Here is a 9,695-nt window from a genome sequence, read left to right as displayed (position 1 = left end):
AGTGTGGAGGCGCGGACGCGCGGCGGAGCTGGAACTGCTGCAGCTGCTGCCGCCGCCGGAGGAACCTTGATCCCCGTGCTCCGGACACCCCGGGCCTCGCCATGGTGAGTGAGGCTGGGTGGCCGCCGAGGCTGTGGGCTCTGAGGCGGACTTAGCGGGGCAGGACCCCTGAGGGGGCGACGGAGCCCAGAGTGGGGGGCGTCCGGGCCCGGCGAGAGCCTCGGGACCGCTTTCTACCCCCGTTGTTGGGGACCGTTGAACCCAGAGCGGGACGTCTGGATCCCCAAAGGTTTCCAGAAGCGACTTTAGCACCAAATGAGATGTTTAAGCCCACAAATGGTTATCTGAGCCCCTAAAGGACATTTGAACCCCGGATGGAGGATCGGGACCCTCAGTGGGACCGCTCAAAAGGATTTTGGACCCAGGATGGGGCGTTGAGTCTCAGAATGGAGGTGTTTGGACCCCAGGGGACGAAATGAGAAAGATGGGCTGGGGAGGGGAGCTATTTAGGCCCTGATGAAGGCGTTTGGTCCTGAGAGGATGCGGGGAACGGGGGACGAAGGGAGGCTGGGCTGCTCCTGGATGCGGTGGTGGAGGGTAGCTGGGCCTGGGCGGGGAGGGGCGACCCCTGGGCTCCTGTGGGGCAGAGGAGAGGGTCAGGGATGGGCGGTCACTTCTACAGATGAGACTCCCGAGGGTGGGGGAGGGTGGTCTCCAAAGCCCAGCACTGCAGAGGAGGAGGAGGGTGAGGTGCAAGCTTACGGGAGGAAGAGCCTGGGGTGGGTGGCAGCGGAGATTAGAAGATGCTCTTGAAGGCTTCCGGACGGAGAAGGATCGGGGTCGTGGAGGTGGTGAAAAGGCATGGTGAGAGTGGGGCTTGCCAGTAGTCGGGAGACAGGGGCCCTTGGGGTTAATTTGGAAGTAGCTAGAAAAGGTTCCGAGGTTACTAATGGGTTAAGACTGTTGCTCTAGAAAGACAGAATTTTTTAAATGGGGTAAGAGTGTTGTGTTTGGGTCCATGAGAAGATGGATTTCCAAGGAGGGGTGGGGGAGCTTGGGTGGTTGGGAGGTGAGGTGGAGGGAGAAAATGAATGGCAGTCAGGGTGGGCCTAGGTTTGGGGGTGGATGTGGGTAGCACCCTGCCAGTCTCCAGGGACAGGCCAGGACAAAGACAGCTCAGTGTGGATTGGGAGTGGGCTGCAGGGGCCGGAGGAAGCTTTTCTACCGTCCTCCTTCCCCAGGAAGAACGTGGCTGGGCGGAAGGCACCGGGGCAGTGGGAGCAGGTGGGCGGAGCTGTTCGGGCCCCTATTGCGCACTGAAGCCTCATGAAATGGGGATGGGAGATCAAAGTTTGGGGTGCCTCGAATGAGCCAGCTTTTTCAAGCTTAGAAGCCTCACTCCGTTGCTGCCCTTTTCAGGCCAAGATCACTGCCTTTTCCCAACAGGAGCGCCGGTTTTCTCATGATCCCCAGCCCCACGCACCATGCTGCACCTCCTCACTTGTGCCAAATGACAGTGCAGTACAGTGTGGCGTCGGTGACAATCAGATGCCTATTCCCGTGCCCTCGAGATGGGGGCTGCAGAGCTTGATCAGAGAGTGCCTCTGGGGAGACCCCTTGATTGGCCTGAGGACCACTTGTTCCATTCAGGACCCTCACTGAGCATGTCTGTTAATTCACAGTTAGGGCTTTGAGAGAAAACCAGCAGACTAGTTCTTTCCTACTCCCTGCCACCCACAACACCCACAGCCCCCCCAGGCTGAGCCTGGGAACTGTGTGCAGCCATCCTCCCTGGCAAGGCTGGGGAGAACAGGCAGCCGCTGCCGTGTATCAGATCTCATACTTGCTGACACAGACCTGATGGCTCCTCTTGCCACTACCCCATTTTCCCCCAGCGGAACCTGGCTAAAGGGTCCCTGAAGCACTAGCGGGCCCCCTATCTCCAGAATAGGACCCAAGCTTTGGCCACAACTAGTTTCTCTTTCCGTTTGTAATCAGCAAGGTAGAGGTGGGACAAGTCACTGTTAACTGGCCTTGGACTTTGGCCTGAGGTCTGTGGCTCCTCCTTGGCCCGGGTGAGGGGCCCTGGCCTTGGTTTCTGATCTCATCTAACACTGCTCTCTGGCATTGGCTGGGGGCTGGGGCAAGGCAGAGAAATCATACCCTCTTCCCTCCCCCACCTCATGTTTTTTTTTCTTGTCCAGCCCTTTGCTGGAGCCTAAGATGAAGGATAAGGAAGCAGGAGACCAGCTGAGTTATTTTGGAAACAGTTTTTGTTGAAAGTTTAGTCTTCAGGTCTAGAAAGGGAAGAAACCTTGAGCAAGGATCAATGATCTCTTCTTAGGCAGTCGGTTTTCTGGGCAGCAACCTTGCTTGAGATGTGTACCTTTCCTTGACCAAGCAGAGAAGTGGGTTTCTAACATGGGAGGGAGAGCGTCTGACAGGCCCTCCATGCAGAGCCACGCCTATTTGCAGCAACCCTGTGACAGAACTGAACATGGCAGTGCCTCGTCTGCATCTTCCAGTCTTTTGGTGGAGACTGGCAAACGCTGGCCTTCAGAGCCACTCGGGGCAGTCTGCAGCCTGTCACAGCCTCCTCACCCCCACCCCCAGCCCCTTATAGTGGTGCCCAAAGGTCGGGGGAGTTGGACTTCTTGCAGGGCGGAGCAGTGGGGTGGGAAGGCCCTGACTGGGCTCGCTTTTTCCATTCTAGGCCAGGGGAAAGAATGAAAAGCAGATGGGATGGCAGCCGCCTCCCCACACTGCTGCCCTCCTCTCTGTTCTTCCCCTGCCCCTCCCCGGGTATTGCCTGGCCTCGGTAACCAGAAGCTCGGTCCTCCCTTCTCACTTTCCCCAAGCCTCTTCCTCAGGTGTCAGGACCTAAGGGATGGCCCCAGGCTTTTTTGCTGATGGTGGGAGGTGGGGGGTGGGTGGAGCAAGGGGCTCTTGGGCCTGGGGCTGCCAGGTTGGCATTTAGGAGCCCAACCACCCTGTCTTTTTTGAAGGCAATGCAGAAGAATCTTCATTTGGCCTCCCCACCTCCCCTTTACACTTTGGACTTTTCCAGAAAGTGCATGTGTGCCATTTTCCTTCTTTACCTTCCTCTTTCTCCCTCCCTCAGCCCTCTCCCCTCTGTGGTCATCACTTTGATTACCCCTCCCATTCTGCCTATTTGGGACTTGGCCTCAAGTTCCTCTTCCCTTAGTTTTTGGGGTTTTTGTTTTGTTTTGGTTTTTTCTAACTTTTTTAGATCAGTGATTGTTAATATTTGGGACGGGGGTGGGGATAGGGGAGGCAGGCGGTGGTTTGTTCCTAGCCTCTGGAACCTCTCGGTAGAATACTGCAAATTCACATAATAATAGTTTGCTTCCATTTCTGGGGCTCTCAGACTCAAGACTAGAACCTGCTGTAGACTTGGAGCCCCTTTCCCTGATTGTGAAAGGAAGGGGAACAGACCCGCCATGGTCCCGGGATGATGGTGCCTTCTTAACAGCATCAGCAAAAACCAGGGAAAATTTGTCTTTTGGCTGCTAAAGCTAAATGTTGAGATTCAGCCTCCCCAACCCCCGAGCCCAGCTCCTGCCCCTTAGGATCACTATGCCTGGCTGATGCCCAGCACACCAGTGCAGGAGAAGCCAGTCCCTGCATCTCCTCCCCACCCCCAAACCCCGCATGCAGCAAGGGCTGCCTGCCACCAACTGGCCAGTCCCCAGAGTGCCCAAGCTGGAAAGGGTTAAAAACTGCAGTGCAAGCTGACTTCAGTCCTCTGCTGCTGCCCGCCGCAGCCCTCTCCCTGACGTGTGTCCCTCCTGCCCAAAAGAAACACAACAGAATGGTGCCCTGTGCCCTCACTGTGCACAGGGGGTGGAGCGCCTGCCTCCAGCCTGACCAGAGTTCTTTAGGCACTTGAGCAACTCGGGGCCGCCAGTTAGGAGAATTTTTGCCACTCGGGTCAACTCTGCCTGAGCCAAGCGCCTCCAAATAGGTGACACAGAAACTAGCAGAGATAGCCCCAGACATCGTCCCTCTGCCCTACCCAAGGACTGGCCTGCTTCAGTTTGGAGCCTTCTAGAGCTTCTTGATGAGGCCTCCAGGGCAATCACTCCCTTCACTCAGCCTCTGGGGCTCCCACTGATGAGATGCAAACCTGTGCCGGCCATGCCAGCACCGCTGGTTTGGGGCTAGGGCAGGCATTTCTCCCGCCCCTGTGGCTCCCACATGCTGAGTTGAGATTGGAAGCCCGTGGGTCTGGGCCGCTTCATCGAGCCCTGCGTCCGGCAGGCCTGAGTGTCCAGCCAACCCTGGTACCCAGCTTTCTGAATCACCAGACTTTATCATCAGGCGCTGGCTCTGCCTCAGACCCTAACTCTGGCATGCTCCTCCCTGGCTCGGCAGGAATGCCATGTGGAGCTGGCCTCACTGGGGCCGGGGGCCTGGGCTGAGTGAGGAAGATGCGTCCGTGCTGTCTGGCCTGGTGACTGACTTTCCCCTTCCTGCTTTTCCAGGCTGACCAGCTGACTGAGGAGCAGATCGCAGGTGAGTCTGCTATCCCCCTCATCTTAGCTCAGGAAAGCCTCCACATCCCCAGCCAAATCTTAGCCACCGAGAAGTGACATCTGATGGGTGAACCTCTGTATCCCTTGTGTCACCTAACACTATGCCTTGTGCCTGGAATGCTGATAAATGTGTGTAAGAGCACACCAGTGTCCCAGTGACACCAAGCCCCATGGCCCTGAGACAGGCCTTTACCAGACACCAAAGGCTGTGTTCTTCTCCTGGGCCTGGGTCATCTAGGGGCTTGATAATCAGTGGCTGTAGGACAAACCCAACTCTCTCTCCCAGCTTCAGCCAGGTTGGCTTAGAAGGTGAGCTCCCTGCCTCCATGTGGGGCCTGCAGAGCTCCTGTCCCACTTTAGGAGCCGCCCAGGAGCTGGCTCGTCACTCCCACCTCTGCACTTGCCTGCGCTTTGCACTTCCTTTCGCATGTGCCTGCGCCTGCCTGTTCTGCTGGCGGAAGTGCCTCCCCAGCGCTTGGCATGGGCAGCTCCTTCCCATCCCTTAGCTCAGATGTCCCCTCGGGGAGGCCTTCCCTGACCTCCACCTCAAGTACACAGCCTTCTTTTACTGTCCTTCACATCACTTTATTTTCTTTGTAACCTTTCTTGCCGTCTGAAATTATTTTCTTTTGTCTTCACCTGTTGTATGTCCTGTTACTAGATGTGAGTTCCATTGAGTTTGGGACTTGGTTTTGTTGGTCTCTGCTATAGCCTCAGTGCCTGCCTAGAACATAGTAGGTCCTCTGCAAACTTTTGCTGGCTAAACAAACAATCATCTCTCTCTCAGCAAGCTGGAAGAAATCCCTGGATCCCATCTAATTCATTTTTCTAACCCCTCCAAAACCCTAGAAGGGTCAGCTACAGGAACTATTGTGTAATTATGGATCGGTGCCTGCCTACCCGCCCATACTGAGCTGCCTGAGGACAAAGAGCAACTCTTGGTTTATCTCCATAGCCAGGGGCCAGCACACAGTAGACCAGAGGAGCGATCCAGAGAATGGGCCACTGCTCCCCACCAGCTACCCAGTCCCCAGCTCTGCTGTCAGGTTCAGCCGGCTGTGAGACAAGTAGTGAAGGCCCAGCTTCTGCAGTGGGAGGAGACAGGAATGGACTTGCCTTCTCTCCTTTCTCCCCCCAACCCCCGACACAGAATCACCTTTGCAGCTTCAAAATTTTGGCCCCAGGTGGCTATGGAGACCCCTGAGGAAAGCCAGAGGATGGCCCAGTTTAGTGATCATGAGCTCGGGGTGCCCCCATGACCCACTCCCTGCCCTCCCCAAGAACAATAAGGCCTCAGCACAGAGAGGTGCCAGCCTCCCCAAGGAGACTCTTGCCATGTCCCCAGGGCCCAGAGGCTCAGGACCACAGCTGCCCAGCTGTGCATGTCCCTCCCAATGTACCTGCCACCCATCTCCCAACTCTGGCCTTGTGCAACATAAACAGTCTGCTTTTCACTCTGTCCCCATTAGCAAAGTGTCCACCGCCTCACCCCAGCCCACACCCTCTGGGAATAGGCTGCCAGGCATCTGTTCTTTGAGGGCTTGGGGGTAGAGGAGCGCCAGGTGCCAAAATGGGCCCAGTAGGAGGGCAAGAGCCATGTGCTTTTCTCCCTGCTCCTGATGCGTCCCCAGCTGTGGCCTTCCCACTCAGCACCGCTAGCTCCTCATCCTCCTGGCTTGGCAGCGGTCCCCTCACTTTCCATCCCCCCACTCACCCCACGCACCGTCCGTCAGCCATGTTCTGCTGCCGACCACCCCCACGCTCACCACACACAGTGGCTCAGCTCCTCTGGAAGCTGGTAGCACCCACGACAGGGAACAGGGCTGGCAGTCAGAAGGGAGTGGATGTCTGCATTTCCTCTTCAGGCTGGCCAGAGGCATTCTGCAGCCTCCCCTCCTCGTCCCAGCCAACCAGCCCTGGCTAATACACTCAGATGAAGAATCCTTTCAGCTCTCATTCACTCCATGACTTTGGTCCATTTCATCATTTGAGGGAGAAACCAAAGCCAGGGACCAAAGAGACATGTAGAATCATCTAAGGACAGCTGTCAGACTGTTCTTCCCCACCGGCTTCACTGGCTGGCCAGAAAAACAGCTTTACCTAGCACAGTGTTGATGTTCAATAACTGTTGAAAGAAGGTTGGAAGGGCTTTGCCCTGAGCACTGAGGACAACGAACTGATTGCGTGGGACTTGAAGTCTGTCTCAGTTTCTTTAGGTGGGACTGACACCCTTGGCCTTCCTCCAGGGAAGGCGTCCAACATCCAGAGGTAAGGATTCTCCTATGGGCCTTGTGACTTCTGACTCCTTCCCCTTCTTCCCCCAGAGTTCAAGGAGGCCTTCTCCCTCTTTGACAAGGATGGAGATGGCACTATCACCACCAAGGAGTTGGGGACAGTGATGAGATCCCTGGGACAGAACCCCACTGAAGCAGAGCTGCAGGATATGATCAATGAGGTGGATGCAGATGGTGAGCCCCACAGAGCGTGTGGGCAGCCCTGCTCCTGGTCACCCCGAGTGACTGCAGGGAGCCTCCCTCAGGGTGATGGATGAGCCCGTATCTATCAGGGCCCAGGGTCATCTTCCAGGGCCCAAGCCGAGAGCATTCTCCATCCTTTCCCTACCTTCCAGGGAACGGGACCATTGACTTCCCGGAGTTCCTGACCATGATGGCCAGAAAGATGAAGGACACAGACAGTGAGGAGGAGATCCGAGAGGCATTCCGTGTCTTTGACAAGGTAAGCAACTCCAGGGGCGGCTCTGAGACTGACACCAGCCTTCAGGCAGACAGAACTGGATCCACGGAGCTACCACTTCCAGGAGGCCCAGGTCCCAGTGCCAGCCTCACTGCCAACCTGCTCTGCCACCTCAAGCAGCCTCCCTCACTGTGCTCACTGCCGAGGGATGGTGATGACAGCCACCCCTCTCACTGCCTCTCTCCCCGCCGGGAGAAGTGCCCAGTGAAAGCCTTTATCCCCAACCCCCAGGATGGGAACGGCTACATCAGCGCCGCAGAGCTGCGTCACGTAATGACGAACCTGGGGGAGAAGCTGACCGATGAGGAGGTGGATGAGATGATCAGAGAGGCTGACATCGATGGAGATGGCCAGGTCAATTATGAAGGTGAGTCCAGGCCAGGCTTGATCTCCCGAACAAGAAGAGAATCGCAGCTTCAGGTACAAGCCCCCAGATCCCTCGTGTTGGGGAGGGCCGCTCACCACTCAGCCTGCCCGCCTGACCTCCTCTCTCTCTGCTTCACTCCACAGAGTTTGTACAGATGATGACTGCAAAGTGAAGGCCCCCCGGGCAGCTGGCGATGCCCGTTCTCTTGATCTCTCTCTTCTCGCGCGCGCACTCTCTCTTCAACACTCCCCTGCGTACCCCGGTTCTAGCAAACACCAATTGATTGACTGAGAATCTGATAAAGCAACAAAAGATTTGTCCCAAGCTGCATGATTGCTCTTTCTCCTTCTTCCCTGAGTCTCTCTCCATGCCCCTCATCTCTTCCTTTTGCCCTCGCCTCTTCCATCCATGTCTTCCAAGGCCTGATGCATTCATAAGATGAAGCCCTCCCCAGATCCCCTTGGGGAGCCTCTGCCCTCCTCCAGCCCGGGTGGCTCTCCTCCATTTTGGTTTGTTTCCTCTTGTTTGTCATCTTATTTTGGGTGCTGGGGTGGCTGCCAGCCCTGTCCCGGGACCTGCTGGGAGGGACAAGAGGCCCCCCCCAAGGCAGAAGAGCATGCCCTTTGCCGTTGCATGCAACCAGCCCTGTGATTCCATGTGCAGATCCCAGCAGCCTGTTGGGGCAGGGGTGCCAAGAGAGGCATTCCAGAAGGACTGAGGGGCGTTGAGGAATTGCGGCGTTGACTGGATGTGGCCCAGGAGGGGGTCAAGGGGGCCGACTCACAGAAGGGGACTGACAGTGGGCAACACTCGCATCCCACTGGCTGCTGTTCTGCAACCATCCGATTGGCTTTCTGAGGTTTGGCTGGGTGGGGACTGCTCATTTGGCCACTCTGCAAATTGGACTTGCCCGCGTTCCTGAAGCGCTCTCGAGCTGTTCTGTAAATACCTGGTGCTAACATCCCATGCCGCTCCCTCCTCACGAAGCACCCACCGCCCTGAGGGCCCGTCCTAGGAATGGATGTGGGGATGGTCGCTTTGTAATGTGCTGGTTCTCTTTTTTTTTTCTTTCCCCTCTATGGCCCTTAAAACTTTCATTTTGTTCAGAACCGTGCTGGGCTAGCTAAAGGGTGGGGAGAGGGAAGATGGGCCCCACCACGCTCTCAAGAGAACGCACCTGCAATAAAACAGTCTTGTCGGCCAGCTGCCCAGGGGACAGCAGCTACGGCAGCCTCTGCGTCCTGGTCCGCCAGCACCTCCCGCTTCTCTGTGGTGACTTGGTGCCGCTTCCTCACATCTGTGCTCCGTGCCCTCTTCCCTGCCTCTCCCCTCGCCCACCTGCCTGCCCCCATACTACCCCAGCGGAGAGCATGATCCGTGCCCTTGCTTCTGACTTTCGCCTCTGGGACAAGTAAGTCAATGTGGGCAGTTCAGTCGTCTGGGTTTTTTCCCCTTTCTGTTCATTTCATCTGGCTCCCCCCACCACCTACCCCCACCCCTCCCCGGCCCCTGCTTCCCCTCACTGCCCAGGTCGATCAAGTGGCTTTTCCTGGGACCTGCCCAGCTTTGAGAATCTCTTCTCATCCGCCCTCTGGCACCCAGCCTCTGAGGGAAGGAGGGACGGGGCATAGTGGGAGACCCAGCCAAGAGCTGAGGGTAAGGGCAGGTAGGCGTGAGGCTGTGGACATTTTCGGAATGTTTTGGTTTTGTTTTGTTTTTAAAACCGGGCAATATTGTGTTCAGTTCAAGCTGTGAAGAAAAATATATATCAATGTTTTCCAATAAAATACAGTGACTACCTGACTTGGTTCCTCCCCTTGTGTCTCAGTTTTTGGCCTGCCCCGCCGCCCCGCCAACCCCCACACTGACTCCTTTGGCCCAGATGTGAAAGAGCCTCTCCTCCAAGCTGGCTCTGAAGCTGTGTCCGGTCAGTGCAGCCCAGTGGATGCCTCTGAACCACAGTTCTGATCCCAGCTAGACCACAGGGTCGTCAAGGGCAGGGTCCCGTCCTGGAGATA

The 9,695-nt window shown here is 56.6% G+C and overlaps 1 protein-coding gene across 10 annotated transcripts in view; it reads left to right on the top strand.

Moving 5' to 3' along the window:
- CALM3 (calmodulin 3 (phosphorylase kinase, delta)) overlaps positions 1-9,480 on the top strand; it is a 9,784-nt gene extending 304 nt beyond the window's left edge. Inside the window, exons 1-7 of one of the 10 annotated variants that reach the window (XM_011962953.1) lie at positions 730-745; positions 1,242-1,284; positions 4,506-4,536; positions 6,881-7,024; positions 7,186-7,292; positions 7,542-7,677; positions 7,821-9,480. In XM_011962953.1, coding sequence (XP_011818343.1) covers positions 6,955-7,024; positions 7,186-7,292; positions 7,542-7,677; positions 7,821-7,849 — 342 coding nt within the window. In that variant the 5' untranslated portion in view covers positions 730-745; positions 1,242-1,284; positions 4,506-4,536; positions 6,881-6,954 and the 3' untranslated portion in view covers positions 7,850-9,480. The other 9 variants (XM_011962950.1, XM_011962948.1, XM_011962947.1 and 6 more) reach the window with 9 other exon arrangements.
- The last annotated feature ends 215 nt before the right edge of the window (positions 9,481-9,695 follow it).

Source organism: Colobus angolensis, unplaced genomic scaffold, assembly GCF_000951035.1.
Source record: "Colobus angolensis palliatus isolate OR3802 unplaced genomic scaffold, Cang.pa_1.0 Scaffold60, whole genome shotgun sequence".
Taxonomy (NCBI): domain Eukaryota; kingdom Metazoa; phylum Chordata; class Mammalia; order Primates; family Cercopithecidae; genus Colobus; species Colobus angolensis.
This window is presented reverse-complemented; position numbering and strand designations above follow the sequence as displayed.